Source organism: Kogia breviceps, chromosome 3, assembly GCF_026419965.1.
Source record: "Kogia breviceps isolate mKogBre1 chromosome 3, mKogBre1 haplotype 1, whole genome shotgun sequence".
NCBI lineage: Eukaryota > Metazoa > Chordata > Mammalia > Artiodactyla > Physeteridae > Kogia > Kogia breviceps.
The window spans coordinates 170875552-170903286 of NC_081312.1; the positions used below are offsets into that span (position 1 = coordinate 170875552).

Genomic DNA, 27735 nt, shown 5'->3' on the forward strand with positions numbered 1-27735 from the left:
AACGTCCAGTTTATTCCGGGCTTTACAGATGAGATATGATATATTAAAAATGAAAAGATTTAGTGTAGGATGCAAACAAAATAACATTGATTAGGATATAACATAGTGTTTTACATAAAAAAATCATTTTTGCTTTGGCCTGAGCTCCCAGTCCCCGGGCCAGAACAAGGGTTAGCCAGCTAGGTGCCCAGGGGAGCAAACGTAAGGAGCTTCTCACTCTCATGTGTGGCCCCTGAACTCACAGGACCCTGAGATCAGAGCTCCCTTGAATTCTGAGTCCCAGGCACCTACGTTGCCTCCTCCCCGGGCCCTGCTCTGTACTTGGTGGAAAAGATGGAGAAGGATCGTTCATTTCCTTTTTGAGCTTTTGGTTGGTGGTTGGTTTTTAAATACCCTGTTTCCGTTATCATAATTTTCATAACTTTGAAAATTTGAGATAGCAGGTCTTTGTTGGCTAATAATAATTTATTTTGCATGGTGGTTTGCAGTTTACTGAGGGCTTTCCCCTTGTGTCCTTGAATTCTCTCAGTGGCCCGGCCAGTGGTTGGGGCCCCTCTTTTTTTCATGGAGCCAACGAAGACACAGGGGCTCAAAGCGTTCAGGCCACATCACCTGATGGCGAAGCACTGCCTGATGTCTTCCTTGTCGCAGTTTTTGGTTTAGCCCTTCCCTGATGCCATTTGTCATTTCATGCCCGGTGAATTGCAGCTAAATTTCTGATGTATATCCAAACCAGATCACTACCCTTTTACCAATATGCATGGTTATTCCCATAGGACCAATACAGGCTTAGAGAAGCTGGTTTCCAGCAGAAGCATAAGGAGGGCTTGTGTAGTGGAAGCTGACGTAGTGGAGAGGCCGCCACACTCTAGTGTGTCCAGTGAGCTGTAGAGGGATGTTCTGCTATGTGGCCACATAGGCAAGGTGGCTCCACACTGATACAGGAGAGCTCTCTACTCACTCACTGGGCTCAGCATAGAGAAAAACCACTTCATTGCGGGGTTGGGCTCACAGCACCGGGTGGTGCTTCTGAAAGTGTTAGTGGGATTTTACAAATAGGACCGATTCCCCTGCCACTTCCATTGTGAAAACACTTGATACTGTATCCTGTTACCACTGACCTGCCCTGTGCTTCAATGTCTCTGCCAGAGCCACTGTGTTGGTGTCACACAAATCAAATGCCATCCAGACTTAGTCATGCTTTTCCGGACCCCCTGGAATACCAGTCAGTCTCCCATCCATGCATCCACAGTCTTCTGTGTGCTTCTGGTTTGGTATTCTTCTTAGGGAATAGAGATCTTTTCTTATTTATTACTTTGACTTTGGTACGCGGCACCACACTTGCATCAGAATAGGTTCTGATCGTGATTTGTTGAGTTGATTTCTTCTCAGTTGAGTAAGTATTGCAGAGAAGCTACATCCTCATAAAACGACATGCCATAAAGGTGTTTTGGTTTTTCTTCTGAAACATAAGATAAAGGATATATAAGATGACCAGAACGTATGCTATTTTTAACAAAAATTTATTTTACTGAAGTAGAGTTGATTTACAATGTTGTGTTAATTTCTGCTGTACAGCAAAGTGATTCAGTTATACATATATACATTCTTTTTCATATTTGGTTCCATTATGGTTTATCACAGGGTATTGACTAGAGTTCCCTGTACGATACAGTAGGACCTTGTTGTCTATCCATTTTGTATGTAATAGTTTGCATCTGCTAATCCCAGACTCCCAATCCGTCCCTCCCCCATTCCCATCCCCCTTGTCAACCAGAAGTCTGCAGAACATACCCTTTTCAAAACTTCTATTCAGTTGCAATTCATATAGTCACTAATTTGCTGCCAGTATTTGTATTAATATATGAAAGTTTTCCTCAAAGATTCAGTCTTTCTCACATGGATAAGGAATTGCTCTAAATGTAAATTAATGTCATATTTTCCCATCACCTCCTACACAACCACAGTTTTTTTTTTGATGGACTGTATTTGTGCTATTTAGTTTAAATATTTCTGAGGACTATCCATATACACACATTCATACACACAGGTGTAGATGAACTTTCCTGAACGTCATGTCTCTTATTTTCAGTAAATGTTTTTATGTTTCTCTTTCTCTTCACGCCAGCTCTTTGAGTCCAGACGTCGATCCAGTTCTTGCTTTTCAACGAGAGGGATTTGGACGTCAGAGTATGTCAGAAAAACGCACAAAGCAATTTTCAGATGCCAGTCAATTGGATTTCGTTAAAACGCGAAAATCAAAAAGCATGGATTTAGGTAGTGAGTACAATCTCCATGAATCTTTATCTAAATACAGTTTAGATGCTTTCAGATGAAAATTGATGGTCCCAAACACATGTCTGTTTACTGTGAGCAATAGAGAAAATAAATGCGAAATGAGGCAATTTGGCAAAAATTAGTTTTTCTCCAAGTTTGAGATAACCATACTTCTCCTAAGTGGCATGTTTACATCATGTGCAATATGTTAATATATATGTTTTCTGATGAGAAAAGAAACAAACACATGTGCATATCATGCTCTATTCATGTATCTTTATTTGAAAAAAATGCAATGTTTTAACACTTTCGCTGCTTAAAACCAGTTTCATTGGAATATGATTTGGTTGGTTGTGGGGATGTTCGAACCAGAAGAAGCAGTTTTGGAGAGAAACCATTATCTCAATCCATGTCTAGAGTTTGGTTACTTCATGATATTTTCCTTCCATTGCTGTCCTTTAAGCTTTATTTGATAGAAACTCTTATGTGTTGATAATTAAGGCCTTTAACTGGAGGCATAATTTAAGAGCATATTTATTGTAGAAAGTGTTTGGAAGCAAATGAGAGGAGGAAAATTATCCTAGTTGTTCAATCAAACACCAATCAGGTAGTGTCTCTTTTAAAATCCAAATCCACCCCAAAACCAAAACAAACAAACAAGTTAATTAATTATATCCATACACCAACTGAATGATTAGAAAAACCTTTGTTAATCAACTAGAACGTATTTACGCTGTTCTCTGGTGGCTGTTTGTACTTCGAGACTAAAAGCATTCATTTATCCCATGCAGAAAAGAAAAATCGGGCTATTCCTTGCCTGGCTAATTATGATATGCTAACATATCAATAACACACGTGTCTGTGAAATGACATGACTGGCATTGCATGGAGACACTGCTTTTTTTCCCCTTTTTTTGATTATGAATGTTTGCTTGATATTTCATATATTTTGCATGAGATATTACCTAAGAATTATCACCTAACTGAAAAGATCTGGGAATGGTTGAAGCATGTTGGGCTGTGGGACTAACTGGGCTAACCATTATACATTTACCTTTTAACAGTAGCTGACGAGACTAAACTCAATACAGTGGATGACCAGAAAGCAGGTAAGAATGGACACTTAGACTGTTGCCATAGAAACTGCGGTCCAAGGAGCTTATCATAATTATAGAGCTGCCAATCACATAGCACGTAAACATAAATATTCCAGGCTGGCACGGATGTTTTCATAGTAGGAAATCAACTGGTACAAGAAAAGGAAAATTTTCTTGCGAAGAAATTTATCACTGTAGTGCATAGTAAATGGAAATATAATTTAGTGCTTCAGAAACACTAAAACAACCTTGATCTTCTTAATTATATTTGTGTGGGAATGTTTCGTCACAATTTTTTTAAAAAGTCAAAATCCTGAAAGCGTGATCTCTTTGGGTGGATTCTTCGTTTCGAAGTCATCTATCTGATGCTTAGGTTAACATCCAAAAGTGATTCTCAAAGTGGCGATTTTTGTTTGACGGATAATGGCACAAATATAAATATTTTCATTGAAGGACAGTGTCTAGTATTGCTCTCATTAGTCACTCAGAAAAGCTTAGATCTTTTTCTGATGCAAGCATTGGTTCGTAGTTACCTAACATTGAATTAGACTATGTATTGCATCCTTATCTTTGTGAACCTGCTTGAAGGTTTTGGTTTTGTTTTTGTTTTTTGTTTTAATTTATTTATTTTTTGGCTGCGTTGGGTTTTCATTGCTGTGTGCGGGCTTTCTCTAGTTGCGGCGAGCGAGGGATACTCTTTGTTGAGGTGCGTGGGCCTCTCATTGTGGTGGCTTCTTTCGTTGAGGAGCACGGGCTCTAGGTGCATGGGCTTCAGTAGTTGTGGCTTGCGGGCTCAGTAGTTGTGGCTCGTGGGCTCTAGAGTGCAAGCTCAGTAGTTGTGGCGCACAGGCTTAGTTGCTCCGCCGCCTGTGGGATCTTCCTGGACCAGGGCTTGAACCCTGTCCCCTGCATTGGCAGGCAGATCCTTAACCACTGCGCCACCAGGGAAGCCCTTGTTTTTGTTTTTGTTTGTATTTTTAACTATTTAGGGCTTGCTTCTAAAATGTTGCCTAAATCATTCCGTAGAAACAATGGATTATTTTGAACTGGGTTTCACATGATAGTAGATTTTATATGTTATTTTATGACAGTAATCAGAGGAAAGTCTTTATGTGTAATTAAAGTCATGTGCTTTGTACAATTGAGCGTTTTGATTTATTATTATAAGTTCGGAGTAGAATTTTAATTATTCTAGATCCAGTATGATGTAGTTACACCACTTAGCACTAATTAGCTTCAATTCACCTTTTTAACCTGTAGTAGTAATTAGTTTTAGGCTTCTTGAAAAATATGTATCCCACATACATATGTAAAGATAATTGTGGACATGGTTGGAGTTTTCACATTCTGTAAAGATAGATTGTAAAAACTACATCCAGTAAATCATTGGATTAACTGTAGTGCAGGGCAATTAACAATAGCCTCAGCCCTTATTAAGTAGTTATTTTTTTAATCAAACATAACATTCATTGGAATTCTGAAGCAGAGCTAAAGAAAAGCATTATTTGATAGTTTACATATGTAAATTAGTAATAAGTTTTTGGAGTTAATGGTATTCAGTACTTTGCAAGAAGTAACCCCTGTTCAAGTTAATGTTTATAAAAAACAAATTGAGCTGCTCAGATTAAAGAACATGACTTTATATAATATGCCAATTAGGTAAAGTAAGGAAAATAGTTAATTTAACCAACTCATTAACAGGAAAAGTACAATTTATTATGATTAAAAAATAATAATATCCAGATTTCAACTGAAAACATTAAATAACTTTCATGGTGAGAAGGCAGATTTTTATCATCTAATTGAATCATCTGCTTTCATAGTGCCGTAGAACGTTAGTTAGATCCTAGATAAAAAGCATTTATAAAATACTATGCAATCTATCCTACCGAATTAAATTGGAAAAACTTGGGACAAAAAATTATTACATAGACATCAAAGTAGTTTCTGGTCTATTGCTTTTAAATCTACAATGAATAAAATATCTACACTGAATCCTTCCCATCCTCCAGTATTAGACAGTGAACAGATTTTCAGTTATTTTTCTTTCTTCACTTCACTTGAATTGCTAAGATTATCATGATTTTACAGTTTAGTCCAAAGGTTTTTGGTAGAGTCACAGTGGCATTTTAGTGTAGATCATCTGTCTAGCTGTAAGCCTTTCATAATGAAAATTGAATTCATTTCCCTTTGCCCTTGCAAAAGACATCCTCTCCTTTTTTTTTTTTGGTGAGACACGTATTAGTAGGTAAGAGTAGAAAAATAGACCTAAGGAAAATAGTATGATTATGATTTCCCCCTTTATTCCTGGATTTAGGAATCTTCTATGATATTTGGGGGGTAAATTTACTTTCTGCAAGAAAAGAAGGAACAGCAATAAGAGAATTGTGTTTCTAATAGTTTAATCCTTGAATATAAAAAATAAGCAAAATATCCCAATGACCTAAAAGATTTATATAAGGAGCTTCAAAATACTATTTTTAAATTATTATTTTAAATTTAAAATAATTTAAAAATTATTATTTTACATTTAAAATAATTTAAAATTTAGAGACATTGATTTTTTGTGTGTGTAAATAAAACTACTGTCTTGCCCCTACTTTATATAGTGAGAGATATTTTCAGCTTTTATTCCTGCTAAATGATAAGTTTATGATGTTAGGAATCTCAGTGATCCTCATTTAGGAATCTTATCAATTTATTACTTAACAAAATCTCTGTTAAAGTTTCTTTGACAAACATAGCACTTGCATGAATGAAATCCATGTTATAGATCAAGAGTCAGCAAGCTCTCTCTGTAAAGAGCCAGGGAGTAAATATGGTAGATCTTGTAGACCAAACAGTCTCTGGTGCAATTACTTAATTCTGATGTCGTGTGAAGACAAGGCATGGAGGATATGCAAATGAATGGACATGGCTGTGTTCCGGTCAGAATTTCCAGATTTGGCCCCTAGTTTGCTGATCCCTGTTATAGATGCACAAATTATAGATGTTATGAAAATTTTCAACCATATCTAAAGACTGTAGTTTATTAACCTACCATATACCCAATACCCACCATATATAATTATCAACATTTTGCCAAAATGTTATACTACAGTGTTAAGAATTTAGAGAAAAGAGTAGATAGGTAAGCTCCCAATTATGTTTACAAAATATCTATTGCTTATTTAGTTACAATTCCATCATTTTTTTATCCCTGATTTGCTTGTGTTTTGTTTCTTAATAAATACATATATACATTTATCTATACATATATCAATATTTATATACATGTAATATATATACATTTATTTGAATAAACACTCATGCCATATCTGAAATTATTAAAGCTTTTAGTGCTCTGAGTATCTTAAGTCAAATCTCAGCTAACTTTTCATACATAAATTATGGGGTTTTTTTTTTTTTGGCTGCGTTGGGCCTTCATTGCTGCATGTGGGCTTTCTCTAGTTGCGGCGAGTGGGGTCTGCTCTTCATTGCGGTGTGCGGGCTTCTCATTGCACTGGCTTCTCTTGTTGTGGAGCACGGGCTCTAGGCACTTGGGTTTCAGTAGTTGTGGCATGCAGGCTCAGTAGCTGTGGCTCGCGGGCTCTAGAGCGCAGGCTCGAGAGCTGTGGCCCATGGGCTTAGTTACTCTGCAGCATGTGGGATCTTCCCGGACCAGGGATCGAGCCTGTGTCCCCTGCATCGGCAGGTGGATTCTTAACCACTGCGCCACCAGGGAAGCCCATAAATTATGTTTTTATGATAACCTTTACTGGAAGCATCAAATCTTCATTGGAGATATATACGTAGATACATATAGATGCATACATGTATACATACATATATACATAAACATGTCCTTTGTGAAGCCAAGAATGTACTGAATATTTGCCATATAAATGTTTATAGGACCTAAATGGAACTAGTAAGTTATGAAAATTGATAGGCATGATTTATTCAGAAAAAGATCTTCCTAGTGCTAATTCTAGAAAATGTGAACGTAAATGTCCCTACCCAGGAATCATCTTTTCCCATTCTCTTTGATTCTTTGATTTCTTACTTTTTCTTTCATTTTTCGGAACAAAATTCATTTTCCTTCCTGTGACATGACCTTTATGGGTATTTAAAACATGAACTTGTCAAAAATAGGGCTATCGGGCTTCCCTGGTGGTGCAGTGGTTGAGAATCCGCCTGCCGATGCAGGAGACACGGGTTCGTGCCCGGGTCCGGGAAGATCCCACATGTCGCGGAGCGGCTGGGCCCGTGAGTCATGGCCGCTGAGCCTGCGCGTCCGGAGCCTGTGCTCCGCAACGGGAGAGGCCACAACAGTGAGAGGCCCGCGTACCACAAAAAAAAAAAAAAAAAAAATAGGGCTATCAAGAGAAAAAGTAAGATTGATCATCCTAGAAAGAAACATTTCTTGTGAATTTTTGTCAAAAAATAAATAATCAAATATATACAAACCTGCATGGAAAAAGTTAAATAAATTATATTTTTCTCCCAAGCACAATGGTTTATAGAATATTTTTTCTTCTTTAGAGTCATCTGTCTGCCTTTCTGCCTATGTTACATTTTAACATACTAACTTAAAACTGCTACCCCATTGTGAAAATTATGTGAAAGGTGTCATGTAAATGAATCTTACAAAGATAATTCTTGTTTTGACTCTCCCAATTTAATTTATATTCTGTTTTATACTCTGAGCAATGGAAAGCCCGTGTGAGAACTATTTGTCTTCTAAGTGATAACATATCAAGGCTACTCCATAATTATTGATCCACATATGGGCTGATGGCCCCACTTGGAGAGAAACTATCCAGCCTCTCCTACCCTACATTTTTTTTTTTTTTTTTTTTTTTTTTGCACCTGTCTTTTTAACAGTATAAGTGAAGAACTAGTTCTGTAACCTGGATTACCCAGCTGGTGGTTGCTGGCATTTCAGCCATCTAGAGGCTAATTTCATCTATCTCTGAGTGCTGGGTCAAGCAATGATGGATGAGTTTGTCTTACCTGTTTAAAGAAATCGATTTTGATTGCCTTCTAAAGCTTGGTTACCGTCTCGGGACTTCCTGCCCTAGATCCTCAAATCACAGAGCCACATTTTAAAAAAAATATTTATTTATTTATTTGGCTGCACCGGGTCTTAGATGCGGCACAGGGGTCTTCGCTGTGGCATGCAGGATCTGTTTTTAGTTGTGGCATGTGGGATCTTAGTTCCCCAACCAGGGATTGAACCCAGGCCCCCTGCATTGGGAGCGCAGAGTCTTAACTACTGGACGACCAGGGAAGTCCCCAGAGCCACATTTTTAATCCTCTGAATTCTCTCCTGCCATCCTACTGAAATTTCTTGGTAACTGTGATGTCTTGTTCCTTTTGTTCATCACCTGTTGCTCTTTGCAGGCCTGGAGCTCTAAGTACTCACATCCAGCTCTTGAGTCCTTTCTCCCTTACTTCTCTCTCTCTCTCTCTCTCTCTGTGTCTCTCTCTCGCCCTTATATAGTTTGTTTCTATTCACATCTTGTGTTGCTTTTCCAAGAGAACTACCGTTTTCCAGAATTAGGTTTCTACCTGGTGCCAGGGTGCCCTGTTTCTATTGGTGACACGTGGTCTCTTGTGCTTTTCTTACTTGCTGAGTTGTCCGAACCTGCACCATGATGAGGAAAAGCCTTGATGAAATTCACTGAGGTGAAAGTTTCACTTCCATTGTAAATAACTTTAAACCGCCAAACAATGATTTCAGCTACATTTTGAAGCTTACTCTTGGTTGCTTCCCTCAGCCTTCTCATCATTCTGCTTTTCAAATGAGCTCCTGGGTTTTCTGCCTCTTTTATATTATTGACATAACTTGGAGCAAATGATTTGACAACGATTTCATCTGTTAAGCTAAAAATGGAAACTAATAACTCAGAGTGTTTCCTAATGAGAATAGAGAAAATAGACCTACTTTGATGTACATTTGGGAAAAGCTAAAATTAGTTACTGTTACTTTACTTTTTATATCTTGCCACCCACAGTCCAGAAGTTGACGTTGAGCAAATAATTTATGTGCCTGATATTTTCTACAATTTGTAGATATTCAGACATGTAATTTTCTCCACTCATTCTAACTAAGATTTTGTTTTTGCAAACCTCCAAGGTTCTCCCGGCAGAGATGTGGGGCCTTCCTTGGGTCTGAAGAAGTCAAGCTCTTTAGAGAGTCTGCAGACAGCAGTCGCTGAGGTGACTTTGAATGGGGACATTCCTTTCCATCGCCCGCGGCCGCGGATAATCCGAGGAAGGGGATGCAATGAAAGCTTCAGAGCTGCCATTGACAAGTCCTATGATAAACCTGCGGCAGATGACGACGATGAAGGCATGGAGACATGTAAGTTTACAATGTCTGAAAGAGTAGCCATGCCAGGCATCTCTATAAAGCAGAAGTTCTTAAAGTGTGCTCCAGGGAACCCTAGGGGTTCCCAGCATCCCTTCAAAGGGATCCAGGAGATCTAAATTATTTTCATAATAAGAAGAAGATGTTATTTACCTTTTTTACTCTTATTCTCTCACAAGTGTACAGTTGGGTTTTCTAGAGGCAACATGTCACGTGATATTGCAATAGACTGAATGCGAGAAGATAGAAGAAACTTTTCAGCTAGATATTAAAGAGATTTGCCATTGTTCTCAATAATCGTTTTTGGAGAATACGGTGGTTTTTTTTCTAAAAACCATAATTTCTGTTAACATGAAATCTATTATTTTTTATGAAGTAATTTGTATTTTTAAACTTTCTCAGTTTTAGTTTAGTAAATATTGACAGACATAATCCACATAAAATTTTGAGTCCTTAATAAATTTTAGGAGTATAAAGGTATCCTGAGACCAAAATATTTGAAAACCACTGCTGTATAGTATGTCTTTAATATATCTCAAATGAGTACATGTAATCATCTGTGATTTTGATAACATATTTTTGTTTTGTTTTTATGAATTACTCTTGCTTTCTTTGAACTGAGCTAGCAAGACATATTTGTGTATGTGTATTTCCAAATTGCCAAATATTTTAAGCCAAGATTATTGAAAGTCAAAGGTTACCATGAATGAGCAATGTGTTTTCCATAGTGTATTGAGAAAAAAGTAACATTTATAAATACGTACAAATGTATGCTTCAGGGAGTTGTCACTGTAGTTAAGTATTTATGGTATAAAAATAGCCATTCAATTTAAACATAAGGAAGAAACTCAGTAGCATATTTACTTAGAAGAGAAAGGACTAGAGTCCTAACAGAAAAAATTGTTGATTAACTTATATTGTCCGTATCTACTAAATCACATTTTAGTTTTCTACCTTCAGAGTGACTCTACCCATCTAACCATTGTAAGAAAAGCTAGAGGGAGAAAGAAAAGAGAAGGAAAGCTGGAGACACCACTGCCCAGGGTCAAAGCAGAGATCATTTAGGTGGATTGTAAACAATTACAGTTTAACTTTTGGGTGAACCACTTCGATCACAGGTACCTAAGGAAGTCTGTGCTGGGGAAGGAGAGTTTTAAATGAAAGTCACATTCTGAGGAGATTTAAAGCAAAATTATATAATCTTTGCCTATCAGATATAATGTGTTTCGGACGATGAATATTTCTGCCATAATGTAACACACAAAGCAAAGCTTAGGAGAGGATCACTGCTTTCTCCCCCCAGATTTCTTAGTCTAAATCTGGACAGTTGTTCACTCCATCCAGCCAGTGATTTCAAATCTGTGCAGCTCATTGTTCCCAGATGAAGAACATATTTCCTATTTTTGCTGCCAATCTTGGTCTCCAAGATCCTGAGTCATATGAGTTTTCAACCCTCTTGGGTTTTTCCCGGCGTATCAGTGGTTCCTTGCCAGCCTTACCAGTATTACTCGCGCTGCCTTTCTAGAGTGAGGACCCTATATCACTTAGAGATCTTGCCTCTGTCCTGGGTGCATATTTAATAAGAGATACAGTGCTTTGGCACCTCCATATTTGTTTTTGTAAGCACAATTTATGCTTCTGAGCTTTTTTCTTGTGCTGGTTAAAATGTTATTTAAATTCCCTCATAAATGCAATTTTCTCACATATATCACTTATTTCAAATGTGCAACAGGGGATGGCATAGCTATCAGTACCAGGCATGTTCTTAATTCTGTAGCCTCCAGAGCTTCCCACTGGTGTGAACATCTAAATTTGTCCCTCTATAAACTTAGTCTCCTTTTTTAATTGGAAAGAACAGATTTAAGTATTTTATATGAAAACTTTTGTATTCAACTATCATCAAGACAAAACCCAGTACATAGACAAACTACGATTTGTGTAGGGCAGGGAAAGTTCTGGACGGGAGCTGAGAGAGACACACTGTGACAGCGTGCACCTTCGACCACAAAGTGCTGGGTTTTCCCAAAGTCCTGACTTTGTGATGTATTTTTCTAGACCAGTCTGGTGAACTTTGGATATGGCCAGAGAAAGGCAACTCTTGTACATTGCAAATGTTTGCAGTGCGGAGTGTCAGAACTGTGTGAGTAGGGTGACGTGAGCCTGGGGTCCAGGTGACTTACATCCTATTCACATTCTTCTCACCCATTTGGGATTTGGGTCAAGTTGCTTAACATCCTTGAGCTTTAATTCCCTCACTTGTAAAACTGAAGCTTTGGACGCCCAGGTCATTGAGGCTCAGATTGTGTGTGGCAGCGGCCAGTGAAGAGGGGAGCCTCGGTGGTCTCAGGGAGTCGGGAAGCACATGGACGCCTGAGTGGGTGGGCTCTGTCAAAGTCACCAGCCCCCCCACACCCCGCTGTCGCCTCAACAGTCGTGTGTTATTTATTGATTTACTTAAATTTTTTTGGGGGGGGGTGCTGTGCGGCTCGTGGGATCTTACCCAGGGGTCAAACCCGAGCCCCCTGCAGTGAAAGCGCCAAGTCCTAACCACTGGACCACCAGGGAATTCCCAGTCCTGGGTTTTTTAAATCGCTTTTCATACATTGTGGTTCTTTGTCAATTTTAAGTTTAAAAAAAAAAGGAAGTTCGCAGTTTTCTAGAAAAAGTTTGAAAAGCTCCGGTTTAGCTGGTTCCATTTCTGAGGTTCTTTCCAGTTTTAACTTTCCATGACTCAGTTTCCCCCTTCACTTACTGACCTCAGTCCTGCCTGCCCGCTTCTCTCATTGTCTGTAAGGTCCGCGAAGAAAGACACCACCGTGTCTTATTCCTGCGTAACCAGGCTCAGAGCTCGGCAAAGCATTGGAGTCAGTGACTGTTTGTCACATCAGTAAATGGACTCCTGCTTGACTAGCCCCACCGTTTGTGAGAGACACACACCCAGACACAGCGAGCTTCGGGCTGTGGTACTCGGGGCAGCAGTGACATGTCACTCCTGCTTGTGTCCCACACTGGACCTGCATGTCTGAGACCTCCAGTGCCCCAGCAAACCGTTTGTTTTTCTTTAAAAAAAGAAAAATACTCTCTCAAGGCAGGTGTTACTGCTGGTGGTCATGAGACTGTAACCTTTACGTATGACTAGGTACAGGTGTGAGAAGGAGGCCCCGCTTGGCTAGCTCCTCCTCTAGTTCCCTGAACACCATGCTTTTCCGAGTCAGGCTGTGGATTCTCCTGGCCTGACCCACACGCTCTCTTCCACCGTCTGCATTTGTGTTTCCGCTTATGCTCCTCCCTCGGGCATCCTTGCCCGCGCAGCCCTTGCCCGCGCAGCCCTCGCCCGCGCGGCCTCGCCCGGCATCCTTGGCGTACGGGAGCTGTCCCCAGCCACATGTCTAGGCCCTGCCATCCTCGTGCTCTGTGGGACGCTCCGTACAAGAAAGGGCCTGCCTTGTACGGAGGTGGGACTCAGAGGACTCAGTTATGGCCACCGTTAAATTAAAGATGCCGGGTCACTGTGGAGCAGGGCTCTGTAAGAGGACCCTGTCTGGGCAGACAGCCTTTGTTAGATGGCTGTCCCGTGAGGATGCAGTCCGTGCACCCTGGAAACACGGGGGCGGCATTACCTGTACCACCCAGCTGCCTGTTTCTGTCCCGTGCAGCCCTTTCCCACTTTGCAGGAAAGTCGCTTAGGCGGAGGCCTGGTTGACTGCTCTCGTCAGTGGGGTCGAGGTCCTCCCCGGTGACTTTCTTCCATGGCTCGGAACAGGCTTGCCTCTTCTCAGCAGCATCGAAATTGTGGCGCGCACACAACAGTGGAGGCCAAGAGACTGGGGCGGGAGCCACGTGGTATCTGGTATCTGTCATCCTCGGTAACACTTACGTGCTTCCTGTGGAGATGGCAGAAGCCAGCGTTTTTGTCTCTCATTTAATCCATCTGGCCTCTCCATGTTGTGTGTGTCTGTCTGGATCAAGATGGAGCTTTGTATTCTGGGACCCATTATCTCCGAGGCCCTACCTGCGTTTGACAGGTCAGGGCATCTACAATCTGCTCCCTGTTCTATGCAAATCACACTTCCCGCCTGGCTCCCAGCAAGCAGCTCCTACATCCCCCATAATAAATCAGTTTCTGTTGAAACCAAGAACATGGATGCTCTATATAACATTGCTTTGTTTTATTTTTGAAAATATGGAGTCCCGTTTTTTTTTCCCTATTAAAAGTTGCCAGATTCTCAGCCTTACTATCAATTCAGTAACAGGTTTTCGTCGGGGTCACGGAGGTGAAACACAACCAAACCAAAGACTATCCTATTAATTGTACTTCTCAATTTTAAGATCTATCCAGTTTACAATTTTAAATGTGAGAACTGTATGCCTTGAAAACACAGAGACAGATAGCTTTTGAGTTGCTTGCCTACTTTCTTATAGTACTCTTTTAACAGATCAGAAAAAAAGCACTGCTCTAAAATATACATAACTTAGGTTAGCAGTATGAGATTTGAAGAAACTGAATTTATGTTAGTAAATCAGCTAATCTGAAAGCTTCCAGGAGAATTTTTGTTTATTTTATTAGCTTCAAATAGCATATTGCATGAATATCTCAGATTTTCTACTCTCAGCATCCTCCACATTTCTAGCCACCTTTCGTCATTACATTTTGAACAAAAAAAAATGCAAACTAGGTTGTTATCTTAAGAAACCCCATTAGATTACTGTTAATCTGTAGTGGAAGAATTCAGTATAGGGGTTTCAAAGTCGAAGTACTTTGTAAAAGATTTCCCATTTGATTATCATAATGGATAATTGGGTGTTGATCTATAAAAAATATTTGTTCTGAAGGGCTGGGAATAAGAGTAACCTGTCTTGGGCTTCCCTGGTGGCGCAGTGGTTGAGAGTCCGCCTGCCGATGCAGGGGACATGGGTTCGTGCCCCGGTCCGGGAGGATCCCACATGCTGCGGAGCGGCTGGGCCCGTGAGCCATGGCCGCTGAGCCTGCGCGTCCGGAGCCTGTGCTCCGCAGCGGGAAAGGCCACCACAGTGAGAGGCCCGCATATGGAAAAAAAAAAAAAAAAAGAATAACCTGTCTTATCCTCTTATGCCAACTTGTATACTTAAGTATCACTTGCAGTTTAAGAAAAGGAGCTTTGATTAATTTTAGGAAATTTCTGAATGCAGTAGAGGTGTAAGCATGTGAAATAGCCGAAGCTCTCTATTCCTTACATTTCTTTTTCTAGGTGAAAGGTAAGTTAAGCTAAAAGTATGATGAAAAGTCACATATGAAGTGTTTGAATTATAGAATCCTCATTTTAAGCATTTTTTTTGATAAGGAAAAAGTATGTCAATAGATGACCAAGATCGTACTTAGAAACAAAATCATAGAATGCATGCCTTCTGATTTGCAGTCCTGTGAGTTTTCTAGAGTATTAAACAAAATTCTGAGTGGGAAAAGCCATTACCCTGAAACTACTGTAGAGTATGAATGAGTTGTAGTACCTAACATCTGATATTTAAGCTCTGAGCTCCTGAGGGGCTGGCGGTGGTCCAACCCAGTGGATAAACTGCCACTTGGGAAGCAGTGTGGTTGATGGTGAAGGGCCACTGCAGTGCACGGGTCACCATGGCACCAAACCGTGGGGGACCCACTCAGCCCATGTGGAAGTTGAACGGGGTGGGAGATCGTAGGGAGAAGGCTTCCCAGAAGAGGTGTTGTTGTAGGTGAGTAATACTGCTTGAGTGGTCTTCACTGGGTGCGTAGGAAACGCAGGGAGCCGGGACCACCTCTGGCCGCCATCATCTTATTAAGGTTCATGCATGCACTGCGGGTGAGGGCGCGGTGAGGGGTGAGGTTTAAGACGCAGTCAGAGAACACATCACAGGTGGCCTCGTTTAAATTATCTTTGTTCATACTAAGGACCTTAAAGAGCATTTGAAGAATTTCAAGGAAAGGAATGTGCTTGTTAGGGCTGTACGGGATGGCTTATTGGGGATGGGATGGTAAGTAGCAGTGCTGGTGGCAAGGCTGGTTCTGTGATGATATTGCAAGACTCCAGGTGAGTCGTGATGCTTGGCAAAGCCAGAGGAAAGGGAGAGACTGCGTTTACATGCTTAGCGTCTCACGTGTAAAGATGGATAATGATGATGGGATTTTGCTCATTAGTACCTCCGGGCTCAGAAACTTAGAATCATCATCTCACTGTCTAATCACTCCATTACCGGGTTTTCTTATTTTTTCCCCCATGAAATTTCCTCATTTCTCTCCTCCTGCCCCGTCTAGCCCCAATCTGCATTTTTTAATATCTGAGGTTGCTATTAGGATCTCCTGACTGGTCTGAGTGTCTCTACGTTGGCTGAGTAAGCTCTGGGATCACACTGTCCTCACAGTCCTTCAAGCTCCCGCGTGCGTTCTCACCCAGACCGTGCACTCTCTGTGAGGCTTATCTTCTCACTGCCCTGACTGTCCCCTACCCTCTTGTGTACATTGGTCTGTCCTCTTCCTTCTTCAAGACACTTATTCCCAAGCAGTCTAGTTTTCCTTTGACTTTCTAAAGCCCCAACTGGGTATGGACGCTCCCCGATTTACGATGGTTCAGCTTAGGATTTTTGGACTTTACGACGGTTCGAAAGTGACGTGCATTCCGTGGAAACCGTACATCTAACTTTGAACTTGGACTTTTGCCCGGGCAGGTGATACGCTGATCCTCTGCGGAGGTGCTGGGCACTGGCAGCAGCCGCAGCTCCCAGCCAGCCACGTGATCACAAGGGGAAACAACTGATACGCTGGCAGCTGTTCTGGTTTCCACTTTCAGTACTGTATTCACTAAGTTACAGGAGGCATTCAACACTTTATTATAACCTAGGCTCTGTGTTAGGTGCCTGAGCCCAACTTAGGCGAATGTCAGTGTTCTGAGCACATTTAAGGTAGGCGAAGCTAAGCTATGATGTTCGGTGGGTTAGGTGTATTCAGTGTTATTTTTGACTTAACGGTATTTTCAATTTATGTTGGGTTTAAAGGCCGTAACCCCATCGTAACTCAAGAAAATTTGTATGTAGATGTATCTGAGACTTTTTAATATAAAATATTTTTTTAATATCAAGAAATTTTGTGGATCTCCCAGTTTGGATTGTAGGGCATGGGAGTTAAGAACACTGGCTTTTAGGGGACAGTTGTTTTGATTTCTCAGTAAAAAGCAAAACAGAGCACTGCTCTCCATTCACTGTTTCATCACATTTGCACATTTTTATGTTGTTATTTATTTTTGGTTTTGTTTTTTCACTTAAATGAGTCAGAGCAGTGGCCTGGACACTCTTTCCTTGACACCGTAATTTTTTTGTATATTGCTAAAATATACGTTTGACACCAATTCAGTCCTTGATAAAAATAAAATTCTTAGTGGCAATTCCAACAGCACGGTTATGAGTGCTACCATTTTCATTGTATAGCCAGTCCATTGGGTCTGTTGAAAGGAAAGCGTTCAGGTTCTTTATACATTGTCCCCTGTGCACAGGAAACAGTGTCTATTGTGGACCATCATTTGTATGTGAAAATCAATTATACACTGAAAGCAAATTTGCAAGCGTTCAGAAAATGGAGGGTGTCACCCTCATTGTATTTGTTCTGCAGCATTCTCCTGGGCAGGGGGGGATAGTGGAGGTGGCATTCTACCAAGATCTTCAGGAACATTTTACCTGTTTGTTTGGAGGGGTGCATTAAAGAAAACTTTCGACTGGGAAGTAGAAGTAAAGAATGGTTTTTGATAATAAGTCTTAAACTCTTTGGAAGTGTGGTTTTATTGTTTTTGTCTCTCTACTCCTTACTCCAATGTAAACTAAGAGGTTGGCTTTTTTTTTTTAATGAAATAAATCTAATTTTAGAAGAGTGGGTTTTAGGAATCATCTATTTGAACATTCCTCCAGTTGCTGAAAACCCTTCTCTAAGCCTGCTGATAAATGTCACCCACTTCCTTCATGGCTTTTTCTCCTTTCACCGTCATGTTCTCTGTTCTTCATAATATCAGTTGTTACTCCCACCCCACATTTTAGTATAAAAGCTTCTTAATTCTTCTTGCCAGCTTTGTGTGTGTATGTGTTTTTTTTTAATGTTCTGAAAAAGCTAAGTTTTTCCATTGCCAAAAACTCATCATTCTAATGTTAAAAGTCAGGGTCCAGAAAAGCAGATCCTATTATTCAATACCATCTGTGTCACTAGCTGTTCATTTCTTACATCTTTTCTTCCTTTTCCAAAGTCAAATATTCAACTAAAATAAGAAACAAAAATAATATGTGTATACATATATTAAAATATATATGTATATATATTTATAATAAAATGTTCTCAAATCCTATGCAGGATTTGCAGTGCCTGGGAGTTCGGTCCTCATTTATTTTTATTACATTGTATTTTACCTTACATTAGTCAATAGAAATTGGTAGTGGTCAGTGGATTTGCTAAGTCTAGTGAAATTTTCTAATTACTAATGTCTCATTTTAACTCACTCATTTTAAATTTTACAAAGGTAGATTCTGAAGACTGCGTAATCTTGTGTCCAATTATTACGTTTAATCCTTTGTCTTCCAAAGTAAATTGGAAATTACTCAAGAATATGTGCTTCTATTATTAGATATTTCTAATTCCTAGAGTAGTTCTTTCTAAACAGGGAGCAGTAAAGGATGGTTTTCACATGATGGGCTATTTGTTCAGTCCACTCAACAAATATTTCATAACACTTCTTTGAGCTATGCCCTCGGAGAAGAGTACTTGCTTACTGGCAAATAAGAAGTAATGCTGTCATTTTCATCTCGTATTTCTCCGTTTTGTATTTCTCTGGATGTTTGTACCAATTCATTTAACACTAGTAACAAGTCTGAACAAATAATTCTAGTAAAATTGTCAAAGCTGCCTAGAGTGACATTAACTGCTAAATCTTACACTTGTGATAAATAGTACTGTGGATGTTCCCCAGCTGCTCTAAAGTTTGATTTATATAATGTACCTATTAGGATGCTTTCCGCTGCATTTAGTAGAAAACCCAGCTCAGACCAGCTCAGACCATGAGGAAATACATTGTCCTACGTAACTGGTTCATGAGTTGGGTAGCGTCCAGGATTATTGATTCCACAGCCTAACGGTGTTATCAAAGCCCCGCCATCCTTCTGACCCTTCTGCCACACTGTCCACGAGTCAGCTTACCCAGGGGGTAACTGCAGGGCTCAGAGGCCTCGTGCTTTCCTGATCACATCCACATGAAGGGAATGAGCCGTCTCCCCACACATGGAATATGTCCATTCGGGGTGATGGGGCCAGTCTTGGACCAATAACACTGGACTAATAAATCAGCAGGGGTAGGGGCCCATAGGCTGGTGTAAACTTAGTAATGAATTCACCCCTTGAAGCTGGGTTGCATTCCTGAGCACAATCAGAGTTCATTGGGAAGAAGAAATGGATTTGGGCTAAGCAAGCAATGGAGATCATTACATTCGCAACAGTAGTATTGCTTCTCAATGGAAAAAAAAAGACCATGTGGCTTAGAGTCAACTGTTGACAATGAAATGTGTGTGATGACCAGATCAGAGTGTTTATTTATGGCAGAAGCTACAGAACTTTGAGGTTCAATTGACGCCTAAGGTCATTTTCTCCATAATCATTACCGTGTATGTGCTCAGTCTTTTCCAAACTTCTTGGTGACCCAGTCCTAACGTGATATCTTGCAGAACTGAGTAGCTGAATTTGTCACATGGACTAGAATTTTAATTGAGCTGTATTTGCATCTGTTGAAAAATGGTAATTAGGTATGTCTTAATTATAGAATGTGCTGCCTGAAAGAAAAATAAGCAACTTCACGTTATACCTTCTTTAAAAAGAGAAACTTGAAAGTATCTGTTTTTATAGGTAATCACATGGGAAAGTAGCTGATAGTGCAGTGCCTAGCGCAGAAATGTTAGTCAAAAATAGAAATTTCCATTTGTTTGGAAGGAGGTAATCATCTTTCTTTGTGCAGACTATCTGCAGAAGGAAAGCAAACAATCTGCAAAGAGCAAAATTAAAGAGAAAAAAACGCAAAATTTATATAGCATTTAAAATAGTCAATTACCTAAATGTAGGCTTATGATTAGTCCGTGCGTTGTAATTTATTGTATGAACGCAATAGATCAAGCCATTTACGGGTGACATATTACCAGTACTTTTCTTACTTGAAAAATTTGTTTATCTGAATATCCTTTGTAGTTTAAGAGAATAAAAATATTTTATGTACCTTATTATAAAGGTAGTGTTAAATGTACAAAGACTGGTTTTAAAACTGAAAACAAAATCTGACTATCAGTGACCTTGAATACATACATTAAAAAAAAAAATTAAGCACGTGTAACCAATTTACTTAAGCTTTTAAAAACCACAGTAATTCTGCATAGGGATGGGGTAAAGTGAGATTCTTATTTTTCTCTATCAAATAATTTTAGCGTTTGAAGCATACACAATGTAATACTCTAAAAGAACATCTTATGTTTATGCATATGAAGGCACATATTGCTAAATATTTTTAATTAGTTGGCATTCAAAGGGATTAGTTACATCAGTACAGCCCCAGAAGAGTTTCTGTGATAGTGTATTATCTAAATCAGAATGTTCAGATTAAGCATAAAGAATTCTCAAATGTTCAGGTATGATTGTAAAACATTCCACTTGCTTGGGGCAGGAAACTGAGCGAGGAGTTTTGATTTTATAAAATGAGGTTACAAAACCTGAAGTTAATAAACGACTTAATACTAATTTTCTCTGTTTCACCCAGTTTAGAAAATAAGTTGTATTACATACACCAGGAAATTATTGTGACTATGAAAGGACTTGGCATCAAATGTGACTTCGGCGTATAGTTCGTCATGAAGGAGCTGCCTTTATTCTGTGACGGAGCCAAGAGCAGACATATGTCCCATGTGCTTCTCCCAAAACGATTAGGCAGAAAACTAGCAGAATTGCTACCGATCTTTCCATTCATGATTTATGATAATGATCCCTGTGGAAGACGAAGTCTTCTACATGTATTGAACTCGGGTTTTTTTTGTTTATAGTTTCAGACGTTGTAGGGTGCCAGGCAAGCCACTGGATAATACGTAGAGCACAAACAATAATAGCATAAAACTCTACCAGAAACTGATGAGAGCTTAACCAAGCACAGTGGCCTTCCTGGGGATTCTGTTACCGGGTGTGGCGTGTGTTGTCAGTCTTCATTAGAGGAGCGTAGACATTGTTCTGAAGCTAGAGGATGGTGATGTGCAGAGGTTGGATAAAAGTTTGTCTGGTTGGGATAAAGTCACGAGTCAGGCTCACCAGTAGTCTTCCAGATAAACAGCCATTTACGGGCAGCTGCTGTCTGCTTAGCAGTCCTCATTTTAGAAGTTTAGGGAATGGGAAACGGACCTGTGATCGTATCATATGAGAAGTGCAATAATAAAAGTTTGTACAAAGCGCTATGGACAGATAGGTGAAAGGAGTTTTGTCTGCGAGACTTTTAGAATAATCACCAGCATCCACTTATCTAATCTATCTTGAGCGTACCAATAGACACACCTAGGTTTTGTAGTTCCCGGGAACTTTTGAGAACTGTTTTATCCTGATTTGGTCCATTACCTCAAAGTTGAGGCCACACCCATTTCCCATAACGTGGAAGCCAGGGTCTACCATCAGTCAGAGCACAGCCAAGTTCAAGGGTGTTTTCAGACAAGATGCTCCAACCCTGCCTAAGCTATATTTACATTTTCTTGGGGAACGCCCCTTGCAAAGGCTACACAGCAACCCCCCCCCCCCCCCCCCCCCGGGCCAGGAGTCTTTCCCTGCTCTCTGTGCACCACACAAAAATGACAGCCTTAACTCAGCATTTATTTGTAAGGCTATGGATTTTCACTAGCAATGCCCATCTGAAAGCTGTAACTAACTGACTTTCGCTAACAAACCCGCACGATTCCTTTTCCATATGAGCTGACAGAGAGGGAAAGAAGCAACTTTTTAAAAAGCTGCCTTGTCTCTTGCAAGAGGAGAGTGGCTTCCAGTTAGCTACCCCAGTGCAGGGGGAGGCCAGCTTTTCTGCTCATCTCTGGTTGGGAGCCGGTCCTCGAGTCCCTGTGCACATTTGATTGAGCAGCTACAAGTCACGCTGCTGAATGGCTACAGGATTGACGGTGGGTTTCTTGAGATGCAGTGCTGGCTGCTGGAATGATCTTCTGGGCAGACCGTGGAGTGACTGGATGATAGATGGCCAAATCCATGCTGCATGAGTTGTGGAACTGAGCAATCACAGAGGTGATCAAAGACATGCATGAAGGTCTGGCTGAGGTACAATTGTACCAGAATAAAACAGTAGAGCGAGCCCCACACTGGCGGTGTGCTGGCCCCAAATCTCTCTGTTTCCTCCACAAGAAATGGAAGAAGTTGGTCTAAATGACCTCCAAAGTACCTTCTGGATTTAGACACAGTGGTATTTTTACTCTTTGGCTGTACCCAGGGCATGACCTGCTGGGATGGGAAATATGTTGGCTTGTGTTTTTAATCAAATGTGAAAACAAGAATTCTACACTTTTTCTGTTATGTTAAATAATTGGCACTTTTTAAAAAACTGAATTATTTGGTTATGGTTGTGCCATCATTTGATAGCATCCTCTATGATCTGTGAGGGTTGAATAGCAGAACAAAGGTACTAAGATTGTTTTTTAATGTAATTTTTATTTTACATTAGAGTATAGTTGATTTACAATGTTGTCTTAGTTTCAGGTGTATGGCAAGTTGATTCAGTTATACATATATCCATTCTGTTTTAGATTCTTTCCCCATATAGGCTATTACAGAGTATTGAGCAGAGTTCCGTGTTCCCTGCTGATTATCTGTTTTATTTTAATTTTATTTTATTTTATAAATTTATTTATTTATTTATTTTTGGGTGTATTGGGTCTTCGTTGCTGTGTGCGGGCTTTCTCTAGTTGCAGCAAGCGGTGGCTACTCTTCATAGCCGTGCGCGGGCTTCTCATTGCGCTGGCTTCTCTTGTGGCTCACGGGCTTCGTTGCTTCACACATGTGGGATCTTCCCGGGCCAGGGCTCGAACCCATGTCCCCTGCATTGGCAGGCAGACTCTTAACCACTGTGCCACCAGGGAAGCCCTGATTATCTGTTTTATGTATAGTAGTGTGTGTATGTTAATCCCAAATGCCTGATTTATCCCTCCCCCGGCCTTTCCCCCTTGGTAACCATAAGTTTGTTTTCCAAGTCTGTGAGTCTGTTTTTGTTTTGTAAATAAATTGATACTAGGATTGTTTTTTTTTTGTTTTCGTTTTTGTGGTACGCGGGCCTCTCACTGTTGTGGCCTCTCCCGTTGCGGAGCACAGGCTCCGGACGCGCAGGCTCAGCGGCCACGGCTCACGGGCCCAGCCGCTCCGCGGCACGTGGGATCCTCCCGGACCGGGGCACGAACCCGTGTCCCCTGCATCGGCAGGCGGACTCTTAACCACTGTGCCACCAGGGAAGCCCACTAGGATTGTTTTAACTGGTCTTATTATACTCTTGATTTTGCGTGTTGCTAACTCAAGTGCTGGTGGAGAGGCAAGACTGAATTTCATTTGAAGATACGTTAATTTGATCTAGAGATCAGTTCTTTGGGAAAGATTTCTAACTGTCTTATATATTTCTCTGTTAGAAGAAGCAGAAAAACACTGATTCATACTTTGTTTGTTGATGCAGGGGGAAAATGACCTCAGATTTCAAGGGGTAATCTAGAACCCCAATAATTCTTATTATCAATATATTTGTAAGAACAGCTTAGGCAGCTAATCTGGAAAAAGGTTTATGAGAATGGCTGTTGATGTGTGCGAAACCTACTCTAGCTACTTGTCATTCTTTCAAATGCAAAAAGTTGGGGGTATGCACCTGGACCATATGCTTACTAAGTGTTGCTTCAAAGTATGGAACATCGTTATCACTAAGCAGCGCTTTTATCTGCAAAGTTCAAAGGAGTGTGAGGCTGTGGATTTATGCCTTCGTGTCTCCATCCACCTCTGTTCACCTGCCATCGTGTCGACCAACATGCAAAATTATTTTGGATTAGAACATATAGGAGCGTTGGCTTATGATGTTGGCCTTGTAATGACCATATAAGGAAAAGTTAGACAGGCTGTGAAGATCCAGTCTTCTCTATGCAGAAATCACAAAGGGTCATACATATTTGGGAGGCTGAGGAAAGGCGTCCTGTGCTGACATTGGTGTGCTTACTAGGGAGTGGTGCAGTTGTACAGATTCATCAGGGGCTGGGGTGGAGCTACATCATCCTTACCCAAGAGGAGAGGAAGCTCTTGGCGAGGCGCTGCTTGTCTTCATTTCGCCAGTGTGGTACACAGGACCCTTGGGCTTGGCTGTGTGATGAGGGCTAGCTTATCCCCCCAGCAGTACAGGCTCTATATCAACGCGAGAGAATCCATCCGGCCCAGGAGCCAGATTACTGTTACTCTTACTATTACTGTTACCGTTACTCTCTTACTGTTGGCCCACGATCTTCACGCGGGAGTACACACGTGCATAGGAAGAATCGTCCACACCACGTGTTCATTCTAATCCTACTCAGAAGTGAACAGCCTTGCAGACCTAGTTGGAAATGTGGGAGAGAAGACCCTCACGCGACTTCAGCCTCCTTGTTTTTGTCCCTCTGGTTCCCTGTGTTCCTTACCTGCTTTGTGTGTTTGTTTCCTTCCCAGTGGAAGAAGACACGGAAGAGAGTTCAAGATCAGGGAGAGAGTCTGTCTCCACGGCCAGCGACCAGCCTTCCCACTCTCTGGAGAGACAGATGAATGGAAACCAAGAGAGAGGCGAGAAGACCGATCGCAGGAAGGAGAAAATGGGGAAAGAGAAGAAGAAGGACAGAGACAAGGAGAAGGAGAAGATGAAAGCCAAGAAGGGGAAGCTGAGGGGCCTGGGAGACATGTTCAGGTAGGTGCTGTCAGCCAGGGCCAGCCGGCCCCCGTGTGAGTGCCAGGCCAGTGCAGGCACAGCTTTGACGACCTTGTCTTTGAGGTCAGTGGAGATTTCTTTTTAGATCCCAGGCTTCGCTGCTGTGTTTTTACTTTCTTAAGGGTTGCACTTGAACTACTTCAGGCCCTTTTAAAGAGCCTGAAAGATGCTATCTTGCCAACCATGTAAGTAACTGTGGAGAGGAAGGAGGGCCGGAGACAAAGGGCCCTCACAGCCGTGTTTGTTCTTTTGTGCGTGTGAACAATTGTTCATTGTTGAAGTTGAACATCGAGCCCAAGTTAGTGGTAGCATATAAAGGTTCATTAATAACAAGTCTAATAAAAAAAAAATGTTACAAATAGAGCTTCAATTAAGCTGTGTTGATTAATGTAATACTTATTACTTCAGTCGGTAAAGATTTCATTAAATGCAGTCTCTGGCTGTTCCCTGACAGCTGTTTTTGTGCCCTTAAATTATACTGTAGGATTACTTAGCATATCATTTTTTTACAAATCATGGCTGCACAATAAAAGTGACAAGGCGTTCAGAAGTTGCTCTGAAACTCTCCCATAAACGTTCATCGGAGGTGATTTATAATATTCAGGTATTTAATGTTAAATATAAAGATTGCTTGATTGTTCCATAAATTAAACCCCTAAACATATCAAGATGATGGTTTAAAATTGAAAACAGATGGCATAGCCCTTTGACTCTTCCAAAAGTAGCTATCCTGCATTATGAATCCCTTCCTTTTAGCTTTTTTTTTAATTGCAAAATGTGAACAAGAGTTTTTATTTTCATAGAATTTCCTGATTTATGGTCCTGAGGTTGACCTCAATAACTCAGGGAGTTAGAGATAAGTCAAGGCCATGAAGCGAGGACTCAGGCCCAGCCTGCAGGCTACACCCATACCAGATGTGTCCTGTGGATGTCTGGCTAAGTCAAGTGCATGGAATAAGTAAACTACAGACACAGATCACACAGAGCCCGGCCCATTGGCAGTATCAGCTTTAATTTAAATACGGTCGCATTTCCATCTTCAGTGCTTCAGAACACTGGGATTTGCATCCTTTCGCACCAGAGTTTTTCTTGTTTATATACCGCTCCTCCTGAATGCATTCGCAGTCAGATCATCTTTCATCATTATATTCCGTGTCCAGGAACACTTACGGATGGAATTGAGCTAACTGCCACTTTATTTCAGTTTCTGTGTTAGGCAGAGGGCTTCTCACTCTATGTATGCAAACTGACAGCTCGTCATCAGGCACCTACATGATGCACAGAAATAAAGCTGTTGTCTATCAATTAACATTGAGGGAATTTGCACCCCTGTTTTCTTTAAATCAGAGAATATGAAGTAAGAGGAAACCTCCGCCCCTAGGATATACACATCCTGCCTGGAGCCCAGTCTCACTTCCAGGTGCCCCCCTCCCACCCACCCCCCCAGTGAATTCTTCCTGAAGGCTAATGGCTTGTAGGTTTCCTTCCTCGGCCAACATTTATCTGATGGATTCAGTGCTCTGTTCTTCTCATTGAATAAAAAAGTAAGCAAACTTCTAGATTGTTTATAATTATTTTAGAAATTATACATTATTTTAATTATACATTAGTTTTTCTGTAGCTTGGGACTCCAGAGTAAGAGAGGCTTTATGGTAGAGTTTTCTTTTTGGGGCCAGAGGAGTGGTGAGTTTGAGGACCATGGGGAAATATATGTTGTTTCAAAGGGACCCTGAATGCAACCCAACCCAGCCCCGTTTCTACTAAAAGTTCTGTAAAACACTGTATGATGTTTTCTCTAGATCAAATTCTACAGATTATACCTCTAACACGTAGTGAAAGCCAGCTTTGTGATAAAGAAGTTGACCCATTTGTAACTTCAAAGGCCTGAGTATTCTTAAAAATCAACTTCTGTGTTCAAGTGCAGGGGCTGAAGGTATTTTCTTAAAAACTGAGCTCACAGTCTCCCAGTGTTTAAGAATGGCTACTGAGGAAATCATGGGTGTCCACACTTTTCTGGGACCAATTTGCTGGAGTCAGCCCATGTTGGCTTGTGAGGGTCAGTTGCTCAATTTTTAGAAATTCTGCCAATTGATTGTTAAACACAGACATTATTAAAGATTAGGTAAGTTCTGTAAAAATCAAAGGTAATGAATAACTCAAAACTCATCACTTCCTAATTTATTTTATTACATTTCACTATGATCTCTGCTTTTGAGGTGATTTACGCCCACTGTATTGGCACGGTGCTGATGCCACACCCTGGTAGCTTAAAATGAGCCGTGTTGGGGGTACTTATACCCCAGGAAGTGTATGAATTCCACAAAACAGGGCTTTTTCTTCCAGGAGAGCCACATACCACCACATGGAGAATGCAAAGATATCCTAACAGGTTGCAGTATCTTGTCTAGTTGGCTTGAACGTGGCCCTCTTCTCTCTGGTTTCCCTTTGGGAAATGATTGAAGCTTGCTGAATATTCCTCCTTGAAAAGAAGTTGAGAATCCTTTATTAGACTAACAGAAGCTTTTTGTTTGGTTGTCTGTTGCCTCTAACTCCTTCACGGCATTATGAAATGTCCTTAGTATTTGAGAAGACCCTTAAAGCATTGTTAGACTTTTCAAAACCTTTTTTACCACCTTCCGTACCTACTGGATCTAATTATTTGAGACTAATAGACTTGCAGGTTGATTCTTTTATGTTTCCTTTTTTTTTTTTTTTTTAATTAACAGAGGGGAATATAGTAAGATTTTAAAATTAGTCTCTTCCTTCCTCTTTGTTCTTTTGAGGAGAATAGGATGTGATTCCCTTAGCAGTGTTGCTTTAAAATACCTTAATCAAAACGTGTATGTGCATATAATTTCTTAGAGCACTTTGTAAGAAGATTCAAGTATAGCTGCCCAACATAGGCCGAAGTACAAAGCAGGGGTCTGTGTGTGTGTGTATGTATGTGTGCGTTGGGGGATGTTGTTATGATTTGTTTCTGTTTTTTGGTTCAGTTATAACAGAAAGAAGAAGGTAAGGGTAAGGGGTATTA

At 40.6% G+C, this 27735-nt stretch overlaps 1 protein-coding gene across 49 annotated transcripts in view; it reads left to right on the forward strand.

Moving 5' to 3' along the window:
* The window catches only part of PARD3 (par-3 family cell polarity regulator), a 704173-nt gene that overhangs the window by 410492 nt on the left and 265946 nt on the right, over positions 1-27735 (forward strand). For 31 of the 49 annotated variants that reach the window (XM_067030330.1, XM_067030326.1, XM_067030325.1 and 28 more), the window contains 4 exons: positions 2129-2280; positions 3342-3386; positions 9496-9723; positions 24452-24683. In XM_067030330.1, the coding sequence (XP_066886431.1) occupies positions 2129-2280; positions 3342-3386; positions 9496-9723; positions 24452-24683 (657 nt within the window). The remainder of the gene's footprint in view (positions 1-2128; positions 2281-3341; positions 3387-9495; positions 9724-24451; positions 24684-27735) is intronic. The other 18 variants (XM_067030322.1, XM_067030332.1, XM_067030324.1 and 15 more) reach the window with 3 other exon arrangements.